Here is a 20,660-nt window from a genome sequence, read left to right as displayed (position 1 = left end):
CTCCAGGTCAGCAGCTTGACATTCCATGTTAAGTTTACAGTCTTAATTTTTTTGTTATGCCTCTGCAGACAATCCCCAGTCACTGAAAAGCAAACTCTTGGCCTCCACTTCCCTAACTGCGGCTTTCATAGGCAATTTGGACTCTTAGGAGGACTTCCTTTAGCAGCAGTTAGATGTCAGCTGAGAACTGAGCAGGGAAAGAGCACTCTGTACACAGATTACATTTGAGAGATTGTTCAGGCACGCTTTGGAGAAGGCCTGCCTCCTCTCCCAAGTTATTTCAGCTCCTGTTGCACCACACCCTACTCTGGAGGAGAGGGTGTCAAACAGGTTGGCTGTCCTTCAGGGGAAGAGGTGGAGTATAAGCACGCTGGTTCCCATCTCATTGGGTGCTGCAGGCGGCTCCCCTGCTCTCCGCCTTCACCTCTTGGGTGATAAATGCATTTGTTAGAGGGCAGGTGTCACCTACGGGTGCTGTGTGTGGCTTTGCCATAGAAGGGCTGCCTGTGTTTATCACCTGCCCCATACTAGGTGAGGCATTTAGGGACTTCTCCTTGCTCCTCAGTACATGAGTGTGATGGTGAGAGACCTCGCTGGACTCAGCCACTGATTAAAAGTGTCTCCCTCAGAACCTGATACTACCAACATCTACCATCATCGCCAGGGAATAACAACTGCTGCAACCAAAGGCCTTCATAGAAGACCATGGGGAAATTCAGAAGCATCCTTCTTTTCTTCCTTGGCTATCTTCTAGTCCACGTAAGAGGTAAGTGAAATTGGCTTATTTCAAGCGTGTGGCTACTAAAAACAAAAAACAACAGCAGAAGTTAAACCTTAGCCTCTCAACAAATACACTTGTGTAGAAGTACTCGCTGTTTTTGTAGTGACTATTCCATGAGAAACATTCAAGAGCGTTTAGGTAAGTACTTTGGCAGTTTCTGAAGAGATACCTAACTCTCGGATCTTCACTGATAGCCATCGTGCTAATTAGAGTTTGTTTATTATCGTTTCATAGTTTCCCTTTGGTGTTACCCTCCTGAAATTATTCACAAGCTTGAACTTGAGTATATACTTTAATAATGGAAGCTGTAAAATGAGCTTCCAGGAGAACTTAAAATTTCCAGAAAGATCCTTAGTTAAATGCTTTTTAAAATATATAGCTTTTCTTGGTTATTGAGGTTCAGAAGCATGTTATGTACGTTGTAAAAACAAGTGTTGCTGCAGTTTTAAAACGATCATGTTTAAATATTGCTATCGATAAATTAACTTTAGCCAACTGAATGTATAAAATCCAGACCCAGACATATTTCTTTGTATGTGGGATTAATGCAGAACACTGAAGACGTTTTCTGAATGGATTTTGAAACATGAATACATATGGGGAACATCTAATCCTTGTGCATTGAGTTTTCATTGTGAACTCTGCAGTAATTTCCTTTTAGCAAAGCATTCTGTACAGTTTCATTTGCCATCAAACCAAATAGGCTCATCCTCGTGTGCATCTCACATGTAGTATTCTGGTAATTGTTTTACATTGCTGTGTATTACTGCAAATACTTTTAGAGCCATGTTTGACTGCAGGAAGAAGCTGATCATTAACCCCTAGTTCTAAAGTAGCTGCTGCTGCTCTTACTCCTACCAGCCTGGATTTAAATGGAGTCCCAGGGAGATCCTGAAGGGATGAGCAGTGGAAAAAACATGCCTTTAATTAGAAAGGGTTCTTGTAAATATCCCCTAAAGTGCAGCAAAAACTTTGATGATAAAATTCAGTGTTTGTTACCATATACTTAAAATAATTTTTTTAAAGACAAGGAACAAGTTGGAAGGCTTCTACAAATAATGTGTCACTGAAACAGCAGAGCGGCAGGACAGTGACAGCCTGCCCCGTAGCATGTTGTGAACAGTGATGATTCACACTCTCTCATTACTGGCATGTCGTCTTTCTTGTTCTGGAGTTCTCTCTTATGCTGAATATTTCTATTTGATTATCTGAGTACGGGCCAGCTGATTTCCATACACTGTGACACTGTAATTACTAGGGCAGTCAGGGTAACCGTTCTTGCTGCACACATGTAATTGAGAGGCAGTTCAGGCCCTGCTTCAGGGAAGAAGTCATTGCTGGAAGCTGCTGGGGCCTTTTGGCACAGTCTTAGGACTGTGGAAACTATTTAATCCACTTTTGAGAAGCAAAATGAATTGATTTAATTCTGTTGCAGCAGCCATTGAATTTTATCATCAAAGTATTCCCTTGCTTCAGCAGACATCTATAGGAACTACGTCTCAGCCCTAACCAAGACATGCTGTTAGGAAAGGTTTGGGCATGCTATGGAAGAGCTGGTCTCAGTCTTTAGGATATGAATGTCTATAGCATGATTCACTCTTTCATATGCAGCCTTAATTTTTACCTAGGCTTTAACCAACTGTGATAGCTCCTAGAAACTGCTGGGACACTGCAGCCAGGCCAGATGCTTCTGTAATTTTCAGGCTGAGGCAGGTTACATGAGTTCTCCTATGGAAGTTGAGATGCAACAGCTAATTGTCTGGGTGGCTTTTAGGCCAAATCTAAATGAAAGAAGCCTCAAAGAAACTTCCTTTGCTGAAGTTCATGCTGATGTCACAGGTCAGTTACTGAGGCTTAGCTGACCTGCAGTAATCCAACTTCAGCTGTGCCTATACATCTTGCTTAGGGCATGCAAACAAAGTGAAGGCTCCTGTTGGGCAATACACCTCAGTTTTCGTCCTGTGTGTACATGTCAGAGGGGAGGTGGTGCAATCTGAGGTCTCTCCTGTGTGAAGCTGGAGAACAGCTGAGACTCTCACTCAGACCTGAGTGCTCAGAAATGTTCCTTGGGTACCCAGTACAGATATAATCTACATACCCATGTTTTTTAAGACCAGCTGGTAGGTTACATAGCTAGTCAATAACAAGGACCATGCAAAAGTTAATGATTCAGACAAATTTATTTTACTTCATTACATACCGAGTGCTATGCAGGTAAAGGGAACAGCATTGCTAGCCAGTAAACTATATATCACTGTCCAACCAAGGCTTACTAAGATTTTGACTCAAAACTAGTTGTGTTCTCAGGTAATTGTCTAGGCACTTTGCAGGGAGAAAATTACAGACCTGTTTGGACTTCAGACGCTATGTGTCTTAGTTATTATGAATAATGTAGTTTTCACTGGAGTTAAAAGACGGAATGGGAGAGGTGCAAACCCAGTCACATTTATCTCATACAATTCCATCAAACTCCTGTCCTGCTGTCAGTGTATGTGGTCCCTGCATACCTGCTGAAGTGCTCACGGTAACAGAGGGGATGTGTTAAACAATGAATTCTCTTGTTGCTGAGTACCAAGTTATTCCAGTCCCAAAAGCAGAGTTGCTCTCTTCTATAGGCAAGTCGGTATTGCCATCCAAGGGTGTGACCGCAGTGCGATAGGTAGCATACCTGAACTGTATGAAACACTGCTATCAGCTGAGCTGTTGTAATGCCAGAGCTCAGGAAGAGACAACAACAATCATGTTTGCTTGGCTTCTCTGGTTGCTTCTCAAACACTGCTTCTCTCGTGTCATTAATGATAGGACAAGAGGGAATGGTTTCAAGCTACGGCAGGGGAGATTCAGGCTGGACATTAGGAAGTATTACTTCTCAGAAGTAATATAGGCCTACATAGCACACACACAGAACAGGCCTGAGCAGCTGCAACACACTGGACCCCAATTTCATTTCTTGGTTTTAATGTAATCCAAGTGAGACTGGGGTGACACTTAAGACCAACAGGAGTCTGTTGCTATACAGATATGCTTGCTGACTTTCAGCATCTCCTTCCAGCTTTATTGTTTTAATGAAAACACATTGCTAATGGTGCAAAGCAGAGCAATTGCAGGCCTCATTTCTGTGCTACTTTTGTAGAGAGCACACGTGGAGAATGCACACAAAACATGCTGGCAAAACCCCTGCCCTGACTTGGCAGTGTTTTTAATCCCCTTGGAACCTTTGTAGATATGCCCACAGAGTACTGTGGCTTTGGGTGCACAGCATTTGCTACACAATGGAATTTCTGGAACAAATTTATCTTGTTGGTTATGGAACAACACTACTGAAGTCTGCGCTGCCCATCCTGCCTGCTGAACAGCCAAAGGTAGTTCTCTGCCTCTGCTCTGGTGATGTAGATGGGATGAGGTACGTGAGAAGCTACTCTGAGAAACAGAAGTGACAAAGCCTGGCATCTCTTTGCTGCTTTGTTAGAAGTCCCAGCCTCTTTATTCTGTAAGTAATTTTATGAGACACATCAGCTTCTTCGACACTCACTCTGGAGTGAGATTCAGCAAATTATATATACTTGATGCTACGTATGCAGGGTGCATCACATCATAAGCTGCAGTAGCTACCTTTGAATAGCTGCTGTCTGTCCACAGCAAAGCAAACACATAGAAGAGCTTCTTTAATGTTTGATGAGTCTGTGCTGCTCAGACATAAAGCAGTGCTACCACTCCTGCTTTATTAATACATCTTATTGGCTGGTAATTATTTAAATGCGTTTTCGTATGAATAAGTGAGAAAGACTTTTTCATTTCCTTTGAGTTCAAAACATAAACAGAAGTGGCCAGGCAAAACACATGAACCCAATAATCACGTCCATACACTGTGGTCTGTAGACTGGAACTTAGATCTTAATTACAGATTTTAAAGCACACTCAGTTTCCGCCATGCCACCGAGGGGCTGAAATGGCAATCATTGTTTATGAAAGGGCCGTGGTGGAAAAAGAAATGATCTAAAGTAACTTCGTAAGGAAATATGAATCATTAGAGTTTTACATGAAAGAAGCCATACCCACTCACTGAGGTTTTGTCCATAGTGTTCACTCAGGGGCATAAACCTTTGTGTTCTCACACAACTTTTCTTATGTGAGTAATTTCCTTTAAACAAACATAAATATTTCCTGAACAAAGTAGGACCTGTAAATGGGTGTATTCTGAACCAAATACTTGGGAGAATATGTATTATTTTCTCACTACAGAGGAAATCTGTGCAGTGATTATATAATGATCAATACAAGGAATATCTTACAATTTCTGCTAAAAAAGCACAGAAATCCCACAGGTGATTTAGGTATCATGTTCTTTTCAGATACCTGAACCTTCCAGAAAATTTGTTTGGTATGACTGAATTGTCGTATGACTGCTATCAGTGCACTCAAATCCCATTAATTTAATCATCTCAATGACAAAAGGACAGAATTCATCCAACACATACATATATTAAAGTCGTACGGCCATACAGATGTACATATACATACGAACACATTTTCTCATGTATCTAAGCTTCACCTTTAATGACAGACTACATGTACCAAATGCCTGAGAACTTAATTTCCTTTGCTAGCCTGACTCTCATTTAACAATATTTATGCTGTCTTGTTTAAACGTCTGTTTCAAAGCCACAAGCTTTGTTCATACAAATGCAGTGTAGGACTTATTGAGGTTCAAAGTTTCGTGGTGATGCTATGGTGAGAAAAATTCTGTACTCAGTCATGGTTGAGACAAGCTGAGAGAGCTGGGGCTGTTCAACCTGGAGAAAAGAAGGCTCTGAGAGGACCTAATAGCAGCCTTTCTGTATCTATAGGGGGGCTATGAGAAAGAAGGGGACAGACACCTTAGCAGGGTCTGTGGTGATAGGAAAAGGGGAAATGGTTTCATACTTAAAGAGAATTTAGCTTGGATATTAGGAAACAGACATATACAGTGAGGGTGATGAGGCACTGGTACCAGTTGCCCAGGGATGCAGTAGATGCTCCATCCCTGGAGACATCCAAGGTCAGGCTGGACTGGGCTCTGAGCAACCTGATGTAGCTGTATGTGTCCCTGTTCATTGCAGGGGAGTTAGGCTGGATGACTTGTAAAGGTTCCTTCTAACTCACAGAGTTCTATGATTCTATAGTGAATAATAGGTAGTATCCACTTGCAGAATCTGTTCTCGCTCCCTGTATACTCTCCTCAAAAACTGTGGGAGTTCTGAAAGAGTGCTAAAGGCTGATGGATGTGATTAACATTTAGGCTTCATGTTCAACTACAGGCACAAGATGCTGCCATCTGTATTTTAGTTACTTGGGCCACATTTTCCACTAACAAATATGGGCAAAAGCTAGTGCATACTAGATGTGTATCTGACTTTGCAAAGGAGTGACCACCTTGGTGAACTAAGTTGACCTGGCTAATATGAAGAATGAACACTAGTAAAAGAAAATATCCAGCCTGAAAGAATGATGTCTGTAAAAATAAATGCATTAACTGCAATTTGAACTACTGTGTTTTGGTGCGTGGCTTCGTGGAGTCCATTCTCTTGTGTGGCTGTCATGGGGAAGCCTAGTGGTAGCAATTGAAGCCAGGCCTATTCTTCAAAGTTCTGCTGGCACAACTCCAGTGTTTGATGGAGAAGAAGGAATTACATCCCCAGTAATCCTGGAAGAGCCAGCAAAAGTCCTGCTGTTAGTATTGTTCATTGTGTTTGAGCAGATTGTGCAAACAGCACTGAAACAGCTTCTTTCTCAGTACAAATAGTATACCCATCTGGAAAGTTTGCTTTCTTAGCTTAGCATTTTCTTGTTTGCCCAAAAGGACTGTACTGTGGTGTCAGACAGGAGCATATAAGCATCTTTAAAGAACAGTTGAAGAACAACTGTGGGCCACACAACAAAAAGAACTACTGCGGTCATTTTATTTCTATACACAAACAGGGAAACTCCCAGAAGAAAGGCTAGAAGTGATGTCAAGAGATAGCACACTAACCCAAAGCAGTAATAATGGAGATAATTCTGAGCTATCACAACCTGCATAACTAAATCTCTTCATAACTTCATGCATGTCCCTTCCCTTCCCTTCCCTTCCCTTCCCTTCCCTTCCCTTCCCTTCCCTTCCCTTCCCTTCCCTTCCCTTCCCTTCCCTTCCCTTCCCTTCCCTTCCCTTCCCTTCCCTTCCCTTCCCTTCCCTTCCCTTCCCTTCCCTTCCCTTCCCTTCCCTTCCCTTCCCTTCCCTTCCCTTCCCTTCCCTTCCCTTCCCTTCCCTTCCCTTCCCTTCCCTTCCCTTCCCTCTCTTTCTTTCCCCCTTTATTTCTTTTTTTTTCTCATTCTCAGGAGTATACTTCCAGCTGTTTCTATTATGGAAGCTGTTTAAAAAAGGTCATCTATGTAGGTGAAAAGTACAGTTATATGAAGTTATGAAGATGCTTGTCTAATTTATTCTTGATGCCATTTATCTTGAGACTTCCCTGAAGTGACTGCAGTTCCTATTGAGGAAAATATTCTCTGAGTCTCTGATTTGTTTTTCTTTTTAGACCCACCATTTTGTGGCTGAGATCTGAGCTGTTCAGCTATTTAACCATCTGTTATCCTCTCAAATTATTTTCTTAAGTGTCTGGGTACAGCCTCAGAAATGGTGATGATCATTTAAAATTCTGCTCCACAAAACCTTACTTCTTGGCAACCATTTGATGTTATTATCAAAGGAAGCTGGGATAGAAGTCCAAGCAATCTTTTCAGTTTATTGGAATATCATTTACCGTGCTACACAGATGTCCACATACTGCCCATCTGCCAAGGCTTATATTTACATAACCAGAGAAACTTCAGCGCAGGTTCCTTTCTTACTCCCTATCAGTCATTCTGTGTTGGTGCCATTGGTATCTGTTTCTTTTTATTATCTGGCTGATCATCACAAACAACAAAAATTCAATCTGAATATTTTCTGCAGGGGTTTCTCGGGCTTCTTTTTTATTCACCTTAACATTTTGATAGTCTTGTATTTTTCCCTTGCTGTCTCAAAACAGCGCCTCTTTTATTTATCTACCATTTCAGCCACAGAGCCGACACACAACAGAAGAAGGAAACCAGATGATGTATTTCAGGAGAAGGGCAAATGTCAGTTACTGATTCCCTTTCTCACGCGATTGGAAGCATGTGCATGACCTTGTCTGAATGCCACCATACTTCTGGATTATAGAACAATTTGTTATTTTTTTTTTCTTTCTCCTGACCTGAAAGATATACTACACTTGGAAGTTTTCCATAGACTTGACTTACAAACCAATTTTATCAAGTTCTCTAAGAATCAAGACCTCTGTAGCTGCTTTCCGCATCGTTAGTTACTTCATGTCAGGACTTGTAACCCAGGGCCAGGTTTGGCCAATAGTTTTTTGGTCTTTCAGAATTATTTTGACTGACTCACTCCAATGCAAAGTTGGAGCCCTTCTGGGATTATCCTGAAGCAGGGCTCAGATTAGATAGCCTTCAGCTTTCGGGATGCTGTTTGAGAATGATGATTTATACAGAGTATAAAACTGAAGGACGCCCAAACTGAACTTGCTGGTATTTCTGTCACTAAAATATACTTCAGAGAAGCATAATTTGACCGTATATGATCTTTGAGGTACCTTCCAACCCTAGCAATTCTGTGTTTCTTTGTGCCTTATCTACTAAGTGGCAACCCTGCTCCCAACAGGAGGGCTGGAACTAGTTGATCTTTAGGTCCCTTTCAACCCAACCTGTTCTATGGTTCTGTTGTTCTATGATTTAAGTGTTAGGAGCAGGATGCACACTGGCTGGCAGGGCTGGGTGACAAGGCTGGGCTGAGGCCTGGACAGTGGGTAGGATCTACCCTTGCCCTGCATGTTCATAGCCAGGCATGGCACAGCTGTGACATAGATCCTGGGGAGCAGCTTGGGGCCAGTGAGGGAGTATTGGCTGTGGAAACTCATTGTCAATTTCATGCATTGTTGCATTTAATAGAATAGGCATGTAGGATATTATTGATGTAAGGGCCTAGCTGAGAGGTTAGTGGACCCAAGCAGCCAGGGTAAGACTAGGGGACATTCCATCAGCAGCTCAAATGATGAGATAAAATGTATGATAGCATTTGCAGGATGGTGTTATTCTGTTACCTGCTTTTGCCTTCCAAACATGAGTTTACCACACTGTTGTATAGGGGCAGTTTTGCTTCTGAGACCACTCACTATTCAGCATTCCAGCCTGGTTTTATCTTTCCTGTCAGACACCAGCTATAATTAAGTTCACAGACTTATGTGAAAATCCTCACAGGAGTAAAAAAGGTTTCAGTTTATAGTTCCGTGCTGCTTTCTATTTAAGGATCATGCAGTGTTCTAACTCTGATTAACTAATCTTCCCATGGAGCTCTTTGACACAGTCAAGGGCTGTTATCAAAGCAGTAATTAACAGGGGGATTGACATGAGGCCTGCCAGCACCTGTGGAGTTGAGGCTGACACCCATGCTGAGTTGAGGGGCATCTCCAACAGTCCCCATATACTTCCCAGCTTCTCCACTCCAACAATAACGCTTTTCTTGCTGTGAAGACTCTGATCCCTTCCAAGAAAAACATTTCAGCCTAGAGCTAGGTCCTAAGCGTTTTAAGCAGACTGAAAAACAGGTGCAGAGTAGGAAACTTGTGTGGTACACACAGAGAAGCATTCCTGCTTGGAAAAGCTAATAACGCGGGGTGTTTTTCAGTGGGTCTCTGTGGTCTGACCTTTCATTTGGCATGCAGACACAGGAAAAATGGGGTTATGGACTGAGTGAGGACTGCTGGATACCTGCTCTGTAAAGAGGTGAATCACAAAGATTACATATTAAAGACATGGCCAATCACAGAGAGAGGAATGTATGTCGATCACTGCCAACGTAGTGCCTCCTATTTATTTCCTTGGAAAATACAACAGATACAAAGAGCACAATAATATTATTTGATCGAGCAAATTCTTGGTTCTGCCTATTCTAAGCTGGGTTTATCCAGAGCCCTCAGAGGTCATAGATATCTGCCCGCTGATGGTCTCTGCTTCCTTCTAGGTCAACGTGACTTCGATTTAGCTGATGCTCTCGATCACCCAGGTAGGCATCCTTATTTTCCTATGATATTCAGATCTAATAATGATTTTCATGTGCTTTCTGTTTCTCTTGAGAACTGGAGCATGAGTAGTACTTCAATTAAAAGTATGGAGGGCAGGGAAATGTCAGATTTTTAATTTACATACAACTGGAAACTGCTGCCTTTCTCTTTTGTTTTTAAAACATAACATTATTTTTTGCCATAAGATCATTTTTCTCTTTAAAACAAATAAACAATTAAAAAAAAAAAAGGTTTAAACGTATCCCATCCTTTTCAGTTTCTGCCATAATGCATAAAGATTTACTGAATACAGCTCTCTAAATTTGCAGATACTTTCTTTTGATATTTGAACAATGTTAAGAATTTATTGTAATTTTTTTTTTTGTATATATCATTGGGTCACACAGAGGATATAATTACCAGGAAGCCCACAGTGATCAGAAGACCAACAAGACCTCTGATGAGTGAGTAATACAGACAACAGTCATGACTTGTCTTGTATGAGATTAATGTGCCATTCCTAAGACAATTTGTGTGAATTTGTGTCCTCCATATGTAAACTAAGCATTTTTTGGACAACTACCAATTGGATGTCTTTACTATTTCCAGTAAGTCTTTAGAGCATGACTTGCCACAGATGGCGTTTTATTTCTGGACGGTCCTCTTAATACTTTTCTATCCCATATTGACATCCCTGGGGAGTATAAAAATGGGTAACTGTAGCTAAAAATCAGTAACTGTACTTTTTTTATTTTTTGGATTATATCTTCTTTTAGCATAGATAATGCTTGATAACAGGCTTAGCTATTATCTAGTTTTGATTGCTATAATGATCTAAGTCAGAAGAGAAATAAACTGGGTAAAGCAGAGAGAACTGAAAGGTTTCAGCTGTATTTTTGAGTATTACCAATGATATCTTTCAATGAATGGCTGTTACTGTTGAAAAAAATCAAACTCCAAACAACACAAAACCACATACATATTTATGACTGAACATTTTATAACATTTTATAACAACACAGACATTTTTCACCTAAATTACACTGTAGGAAACAGGAAATTATGGATAACATTAGCCCACAGAACAACTATATTGCTTTTCCTAGATAAATATTGCAATAAGATTTTTAGGGTTACACATTCCACATGATGCTGGCTCACTCTGTGCAATCAGGGCAGTGTTTTGTGAATGTGGTAGCTACTGGAACCTGTGCATTCTTCCTTCCCTCTTGCTTTAGTGAAGTGAATCTGTGCTTGACCTAGATTAGAAGCATCTATTGCAAAGTACAGTGAAGCCACTGCTCTCTATTTCCATTAAAGTCAGTGGGGAGTAATCAGCAAGTCTAACAACAGTTCACGTAATCCTAAATGTGGATCAGTTCTTATCCTAATATAGATATTTTAAATAGGTTACTTGAATCGTGCCCTCAGAGACTCTGTCCTTGTTCATGCTAGGAGGCCAAGTCAGAACACTAGTTACTGTGACACTGCCTCAGTCAAGTGAGAGGAATTGAGTTTTTAGAGACTACTTCTAAATCTGTTAGACATGTGACAGTGAGAGGGCTGCCCTACCTGAATCAACTTCCCTAATTCTTGGGAATGAAGAGCTCTATGTCTTCCAGAATCTATTTTGGAATCTCTTCCATCACTAGCAAGGATTGTAGGCAGTTTAAAATCAATTAGAACAACCTTTAAGAAACTCCTGAAAGATACTGCTGGGTTTGGAAATGTTCAGAGGCATGATATAAAAGCGTGTTCTGACGTGTACCTGATGTTTCATGCTAACTTGGATATTTCTTTTATGTCTCATTTAGCCACTGTCACTGAGAAACATGTCTGGCTGAAATGATGGTGTTGGTAGAGTAGGGTCCAATTACTGTATTTAACCAATCCTCCAGGCATCACTTCCCACACAAGAATCCCTGTCTGAGTTGTAGCTGTCCTGCAGGTATTTTTCAATGGAAGAGAAAGATGAAGTTTGTTTTTGAAATCTCTAAATATGCAGGTTTCAGCCACTCACACTCATCCTACATTCTTATCTCTAAGTTGGAGAGAGATGGATTTGAGGGCTGGACTGTTTGCTGGATAAAGGGTTGGTTGGGTGGTCATAGCCGGAGGGTTATTGTCAATGGTTCTATATACAGTATATAGGTATACTGTATATAGTATATATATTTCCTATGAAGAATATATATATCCAATATATGTTTCCTATGAAGAAAGACTGAGGGAGTTGGGTTTGTTCAGCCTGGAGAAGACCCCAGGAAGTCCTCATTGTGAACTTTCAGTACTTGAAGGGAGCTTAGAAGCAAGAGGGGGACCTACTTTTTATGCGGTCTGATAATGATAGGGCAATGGAAAATGGCTTTAAACTAAAAGAGGGGAGATTTAGGCTAGATATTAGGAAGAAGTTTTTTACTCAGAGGGCGGTGAGGCGCTGGCACAGCTGCCCAGAGGAGCTGTGGTGCCCCTTCTTTGGAGGTGCTCAAGGCCAGGTTGGACGGAGCCCTGGGCAGTCTGAGCTGGTGGGGGACAGCCCTGCCCACAGTAGGGGGTGGGAACTGAAGGATCTTTAAGGTCCCTTCCAACCTAAGCCATTCTATGATTCTGTGATTCCATGATTTAATTGTCATACACTCAAACTAACAGTCAGGAGCACTGAGATTTTTGCGTTCAAGTTGTCTGGTAAGCATCATGTGCAACCCAGGGTAAAGTACATCAGCTCCTAGCCCTTGTCATGCCTTTGTGGTTCTTCTTGATAAGAAATGGCAAGTTAGTTTTTGAACAGATGCTTCATACCTTTCACAAGTCATCAGCTATTATGGTAGGGTCCTCATAAACTTGCTTACTGAAGCCTCTCTGTACCTTAGGCCAGCGTGCTGCCCACTGTCTGTTTCCACTTGTTTGGGATATATATACTATGTTTTAGTCTGTTTTCTGGATGAACTAGCAGGAAAATAATACAATATGCTGCAACCTTTGTATTTAGAGTGCCCTTCTGCTTTTCTTCTGCTGACAAGTCACCTGTGCTGCTTTATCAGAGTGCAGGCTTGCTGTTTTTGACAGAAACAAACAACACATTCCTCAATTTTACTGCTGGAAATGGTGACCTTTGGCATCTGTTTTTTTAACCCTTTGTTCTGCTGTTTCTTCTCACATTTACAGAACATGTTTCCATTCATACTTAACTTATACTGACCTCAACATCTCCCTAGCAAATCTCTGCATGAAGCCTCCCAGGCAGAACCGTGCATTTTGCCTGAATTCTTAGTTTTGATAATAGATTATTCCTTAAAGTTTAAGCCTTTGACATGTAAAGGTGTTTTTGCAGAGCAGCTCTGTTCTAGCTAGCCAGGATCAACACCTGGTTTGACAAAACATACCTACTCATGCAGTATGAATATGATTATGTTCCTGCCAGGTTCCCTGGAGACATCAAAGCATTTCTGAGTGTTTATATTTACACATGATGAGAAGAAATACTGTGCAAAAAACAGCTTCCTGTTTGTTCTCTTTGGGTGGAAAGAACACATGACAGCAGACATGCATTATTATGCCTTATACAGAAAAAAAACATTTTTGAATGACTATCTAATTTTCTTTGGCAATTGGGATTGTTATTAAAATCTGGGTAGGTTTTGCATTTTCTTCAGATTCATGCTGTATCTCCATGTTTATTAGAAGCAAGAAAGTGATCTCTGGACTTAACAGCATCTGCCTAACATACTTCTGCATATGAATCAGTGATCTCTGAGAGCTCACTGTTGTTCCACATACCCTAAAATATCACCTACATACTCTTTCCACACCTGAAAGTTGTGAGTCTTACGCAGCTCATTGGTGAAAGTTCCGTTTCAGCTACTACAAGACACATGCGCAGTCACAGGGAATGGTAACAGCCAGCTGATTCACTGCAAAATGTGCCAGTGCAGAGCCTGAAGCACATTTTAGTACTTTTATAGCTCCACCAAAGATAAACAGATCATCACACAACTTTAGATAAGCACGTATGATTACTTGAAGCATGATTATTTTTTATCACCATGACCCTTACATGAAATATAAATGGTTAATTATTTTGTGGGTAGATATTAAATTTTATAAGGTTTTCTCTTTGAGAAAAGTGGAATATCTTACTTGAATTTGTGGGGATTATCTGAAAAAAATATTGCTTATAAATCATTGTTTTACATTTTCTGTTAATGGCCAAGGTCTGGCCTCCTTACTTATCGCGATCTTCTTGCTTTTCATTTGTTAGACAATGATCTGCATTTAGGAGATGCGCTTGGTGGTGGTGAGTACTTTCTTCTTTGTTCAGCTATCATAAGTGAATCTGCCAAAGATTAAGAATCAGAGGTAACAGTGAAGAGAGATGAGGGTTTTAGCTCTGCTGGCCATGAATCTAAAATGCAGGAAGGAATGGTTCAGAGGTGAGCACTGATGGTTATGATACAGCTAAGCTTCAGGCAGTCAAGATATTGTAACCTGCTGTAAATTCCAGTTATTTCTATAACACGTAAACCTCATGTAGGATGTATTTATAACATGTGCTGAGTTGTGTAAAGGCATGACATCCAAGATGCCGGAAAATTTTGCACCTCATTTTACTTAGTGTGTTTGGAGGTATACTTGCACTCTGTAATAATCTACAGTCTGAGCAGCACTGAATCAAGGCATAAAATTCCACTTGAATCAAGGTTACAGAAAAGAAAAACTAAAATAAATGTTATAAAAGAAGAAAAAGAAATGTAACTCCTGTTGCAGTGGAGTGGTTCATTCATGTTTCAGACAGAGGGAATCACACTGCTTATATGTTGTTCAGGTTCTCCTCTAACACCTCATACCTGTGCTGAATGACATTCTTCCACACTTCATAAAGCTGAATACAGTTCTGTTGATAAGTTCCATACTTATGCTGTCATTTCTTCCTGCTCATACTGATTGTTCCATTCTTGAAGGTTTTTACTGAGTATGTTGATGAGAGGATGGCTATAACATGTTGGTTAAATTATTAATAAATTACTTAAGTATCTCCTGTAAAAAACATCTCATTCAGTGGTTAGCACATGATGTTTCTTTTGACTTTTATTTCCTTAGTCTATTTGTTTTCAATTGAAATTCATACATTATAGTGGAATTAATGATATATACCTCATTATCAGTAGCTGTGTAGATGTTATCTTCTCAGTATCTGTGATGCAGAATTCATTTTGTTGTGTTTAAGGAACACAACTGCAGCATGGTAATTGGAATGCACAATGACATTGGTAGTGTTCTACTTTTGTGCCAAGTCTTAGTTTATAGCACGTGGTTCTGGAACAGAGCAAGTCTCTTCTTCTGTTACACAGAATTAATTGGGCAAAGTCTGATTCAGCAAAGCTTTAAGAGCGTATCTAAAATCCACTGAATGCAGAAGGATAAATTCATGCTGAAAGCTGAGCTTATCTCTAAATAATTTTAAATAATTAAAAACAACTTACAAACAGAAGTGTTACATTTAGCATGTAGGCAAGAAGAGACCAAAAAGATTTAAGGAGAGAGAAGGAAGATGCCATTTATTTCTGTAGCCTGACTTTGATTTATTCAGAGCTAAATTTGCTGCCTGACTATGTGAGCAGTTAAATATGCTACTGACCTGGTAGGGGGTGGCAATTGGAGGCCTGCTCTATGGAGTAGGAACAGCCATGGGCATTTTTCTATTACTCCAGCACAGTGTGTGTAATTTGGAAAATGCTGCTTGTGATCGCATATCTTTCTCTACCCAGTTCCTCTCTTCCCAATACTCTGTTGGGAATTAGACAAAATGCCCGCTCAAAGTCAAAAGGAAAACAAGCTGAAATCTGAGTACATTTTGCACTGTTTAAAAGTATAAAATTCATCACGTGTGAGATGAATTCAGTATGTGTTTGGTGAAACTACTGTCTGGTTCATAATAATACCTGCTGAGGGCACAGAAATAACCTCTTGCCTCCTGACCAGCTCAGAACACTTTCAGGTCCATGTCACTGCACCACCAGCACCTGCAGTAGCGCACTGTTCTTTCCAGCTGTCAGAATGAAGTAATATTAGCATGTGCCAGAACTACAAGAGATATTTCCCTTGGACATTGTTTGAGCTCTTCTATCATTTCAGCTTTGAAAAACTTCCATTTTTTCATTATCTCCAGTACCTTGTAATTTATTGACATACTGCTTGAAACTTTTTAATTTACCGACAAGGTCACTTTCTGAATTCATCAGGGGACAGGTGAGCAATACGCACACATTTTCAGGTTATCATACTCTTTATTTACAGCTCCCTGTTCTGTTTCTCCAACCATCTAACTATTTATTGTCAATAGGTGACATCCCAAGACAACCGTTATACCCACCTCTTCCGCCACGACCAGGAAGCCATAGTAATACTGGTAAGAATATTTTCTCCTCAGAAAATCTAGCACTAGGAACTGTTCAGAGAAGTTATTTTGAACACTTTACTCTCTTATTTCTTCATGTTATTCATATATTCATATTCTTCATTAATTATTTATATTTTTTTATCATCCCTTCCTGATATTTCCCTTTTATTTTTCTTCTTCTTCTTCTTCCTCTTCCTCTTCTTCCTCCTCTTCTTCTTCTTCTTCTTCTTCCTTTTGTTCTTCTTCTTCTTCTTCTCCTTCTTCTTTTTCTTCTTCTTCTTCTTCTTCTTCTTCTTCTTCTTCTTCTTCTTCTATTATTATTATTATTATTATTATTATTATTATTATTATTATTATTATTATTATTATTATTATTATTTTCACTATTCTTGACCCAATGTTTGGAAAGATTTTCTGAGCTTTTGTTCTGGCACTATAAGACTTTTCTGCCTCCCCTCCCAAATCAAAGGACATTGACTTCTAACTGGCATGAGACTAATATTTATCTTGTTGCTCCTTTTATTTTGGGTATGTATACACAGAACCGTGCTAAGGTTCAAATTTGACATCTGTCTACATGAAGTGGATAAGGCTATGTACAAATCCATACTGAGAGATGGGTCTGAGAAGGCTCTAGGGTATACAGCAGGTGGGACAGGGGATATGGATTTAAGATTCCTTTCAACTGTTATCCCAGACATACACTTAAATACAATGGAGGTGATACATCTATCCTAGCTATTGCCATGTATCTCATGTTTACTTCTGGTATGACTGTAGTGATGCTCTGTGGATATGCCCTTCTGGAGCCCTTCCTAGAAGGGACCCACTGATTTCCTGCTACAAGAGCTGCTGGGATTTGAGTTGACCTTACAATATTAGGATCCATTCTATTGAAGCTCCAGGTTCTCACATCCCATGAATGTTTACTTCTATGAATAGAGCTGGGCCAGTTAATGAGTGGGGCTTTTGCATATTGTATTTAGGACCCTAAAGTGGCTCCAAGATTCGGACTCACTCCAAATACAGAACAAATTTAACATATTTACAGACATACATGTCTTCATGCTCAGAATGGGTAGACAACAACAGTACTTCAGCTTCCAGTGAATGTAAAATGGGCGACTACTTCTGTAAGACAGCTGCCATACGGACACTGGGATTTCAAAGGTCCCTCGCCTTTCCCCAGAACTGTTAAAAAAGGCAGAGAGGTTACCACTGTTCAGATAATTTTGCAACAGAAATCTTAATTTTTATCTTGCAGGAGGATTTAACGACTACGATCTTGTTGATGGGAAGCCTTTACCACCACACATGGCTGGTAGTATTTGATGATTCCCGTTGCATTTTCTTGTTAATATTTATAAATCAGAGCTGACTGGTTTTGCTTTAGCACAGATGTTTATTGCTGAAGGTGTAGGATAAGACTCTGCTATTTTTATTTTGACTAGTCATCTTTCTCCATGGCTTTTAGCACAAAGCTTTAGCTCCTTTGAAACATATCCCTAAAGACCTTGCAATGTTAAGCCAGAACCTTGCAGGACTGATTCCTTCAGATTCTGTCTGGATAGTCCCAAAGCAAGGGACTTCTGCTGAGAGCTGAAAGTAGATACTTCAAGTCTGTTCTTGACAGAAATAATTTTATTGTCCGGAAGTAAAGGATAACAAGAGTAGAGTGTTGGCCTCCTATTTCCTTTAAATCAGTCTGATATAGGCAGCTAAGGGTTATCTTTTTGCTTAGATTCTTCAGACAGTGTTCCTCTACAAAAATGAAGTGGCAGGAGGAGGGAACTCTATGATGACACTGATGCCAGTCAGGATTAGAATCAGAGCTTCTCTGTCCCAGAATCCCACTCTAGCTGCCCTATTTCACCTTGTAAGCAATGCAGAATACTTTGTTCTCAAAATATGATGAAAGACAATTTTTGATGAAACTTTATCCTCTGTTCCAGGAGAAGGAGGGCATAATTTCAATCATGGTGGAAACACGGGTATAGTAAACAATTTATTTATTCTATAATTAGCTTGATATCACCATGAATACTGAGAAAGCACTTACAAAAGTGCTGCAAATATTAAATGATGCTGTATGACTCTGTTTTTCTATCAGCCGCTTGTAACGTTATTTCCAGTCTTCTGTTTAATTCTACTTAATGGATTTCCAATGTCTCACCATACGTTTTGCAAAAGACACGTGTTTGTAGATAATATGCCTTAGTCATGCTATTTCATTGCATCTGAAAAAATCTTTCTTGTTTTCTACAGATTCAGGATTAATAGCTGGAGTTACATCTCCTATAATTTCTGCTTTAGTGATATTAGTCGTTGGATCAATAGCGGCCTACACAGCTTACAAGAACAACAAGCTTTGTTTCAAACCACGTGGTAAGACAAAATCGGTCATTTTCTGTGTTGAAGTAGATGGTAATTTAAAATAAAGAAATAGATCTGTGGGGGCAGAAAGAAGCCAATTGTGGCAGCATTTGAAAATCTCCTCCAAACATTCTCTAGTCTGTATGTGATCTTGGGAATTAATATTCTCAGTCAATATAGGAAGCCATGATGTACCCAAAGGACAGATATACCAATGTGCCCTCTAGTCAGGGTTCCAATTTCAGCTAATTGCTTCCTATCCGGCCTTGTCTGCATCTGTAGTGTGCCTGCATTCAAGGGATATGACAGTCACTTTTTTCCCCATGTCTATAGATAAGCTGTAACAAAAGCATCATGTCAGACCCACCTGCCCTCTGAAAAGGGGAGGGAGACAGAGGAAAGGGAAAGGCTGCCCATAGTTCTGTAGTGGTATGAGGTTCCCACCTCATGCCTCAAAGGGACTGGAGAAGAATGAGCACAGAAAGCAGCTGACATAGAAGCACTGGTAAAGGATATCCATAGCAGAAATGATTAATGTTCAATCTTCCTTCCTTTAGCTGGGGCCACAGTGTAAACAGTGGAAATGAAAACTAACTGCTGATGACACACTGCTTTGGTTGGCGATGTTCTGCCCACGGACCTGACATTTGTTTTCAGCTTCACAATTCCGAGCAAAAAACTCTTCTTCTGATGAATGTTGTGTGGAGATGCTGCAATTCCATTTCCATTTACACGATGTTACTTTTAAACCTTGAGATTTACATCATCAAAGATTCACTTAAAATGTCCAGAGTAGGTATTGCACTATCATAAACACCGGATAAGTATTTTAATTCAGGAACTGTTTTAAATGCAGAATTCAAGCTTAATACGTGCTACAAATTAAAGTATTTTGGTTTATGAGTGTTTCAGTCACTGAAGATTGTTTTTTTTTTTCCTGTTTTCTAAATTGGTCAAAATAATTAATCATTCCAATAGAACAGGAATAAGAGAAATGCCATTTCCATTCACACATTTGGCATATTTCTGTATTGTCTGTGAATGAATAAGTCATATGAATGATTAAGCATTTTAATGCCTTTATTTCATATCTTATGTCCAGACTCTTGCGAAGCAGAAAGAGCTACAGATGGAAAACACGTTCTTAATTATAAAATACAGTATGAAATGAACACGTGCACCAATGAACCACTGGTTAAAATAAATAAAACGAGGAGAGCCTAATTGTATTTATTTATTTATTACTGAAATGGTATTTGGCTCTTCTCAGGAACTGGAATCCGTCGTAAATTAGGTTTTCCTTCTTGAAAAATTAGAAGCCTCCAAAGGCGATCTGATAGATATTCTTCTCTTTCTTTTCACTTTATTGTGTTGTTTCCAATTTCCTGGAAGGAAAACCGGGTGCAGAGGTTTTGGAATCAGTTAGAACCAATCTGTGACATTTTGTCCTATGAATCTATGTCAGCAGCTTTTAGACTTTGTACATATATTTTCGCAGAGGTATAGTTGATACTTATAGTTTTGCTAGCAAGGCTGCTTCTGTCTCCGTGGTATTTGACATGGATATCTCAGTTGCTGAAGAGAGAGAGATCCTGAATGTAAGAAATAATAACATACATCAGTTTAGATATAGGAACATCCTGACAGCATGCAAAGAAACAAGCAGTTTTTCATGGCTATTGCTTTTAACTCATCAGCATCGTATTAACACGCTTTTCTTTTAATAATGCAAACTTCCAATGTTACTATTTACGACAGCTACTATCCGTTTTGTCAGGTAGATGTCAAGGTAATGTTAAAGCTTGTTTGTGGTTACCACCCCCATTGCTCGTTTAACAATAAAAATGTGCACATTCCTTCTCTCTCTTGAAAATCTTCAATAAACACATACCCTGTTTTACCTAAAATGAAATGAAGGTTGTTTGTTTTGTGAGTTATTTTATGGAATGCATGCTGGCTGATACCTTTAATCTCTAAGCTGCTGTGGGAGCCA

General features: G+C 39.8%; 1 protein-coding gene across 1 annotated transcript; it reads left to right on the top strand.

Moving 5' to 3' along the window:
• Positions 1-463: 463 nt before the first annotated feature.
• Positions 464-20,574, top strand: LOC107306135 (Xg glycoprotein (Xg blood group)). The gene is made up of 9 exons (XM_032441409.2): positions 464-766; positions 9,858-9,899; positions 10,305-10,361; positions 14,156-14,191; positions 16,238-16,303; positions 17,559-17,615; positions 18,247-18,285; positions 18,560-18,679; positions 19,225-20,574. The coding sequence occupies exons 1-9, from the start codon at positions 706-708 to the stop codon at positions 19,239-19,241; spliced, it is 495 nt and encodes a 164-aa protein (XP_032297300.2). The 5' UTR covers positions 464-705; the 3' UTR covers positions 19,242-20,574.
• Positions 20,575-20,660: the final 86 nt, after the last annotated feature.

This window comes from Coturnix japonica, chromosome 1 (genome assembly GCF_054131305.1).
Source record: "Coturnix japonica strain WE chromosome 1, WE-NBRP24, whole genome shotgun sequence".
Taxonomy (NCBI): Eukaryota; Metazoa; Chordata; class Aves; order Galliformes; family Phasianidae; genus Coturnix; species Coturnix japonica.
This window is presented reverse-complemented; position numbering and strand designations above follow the sequence as displayed.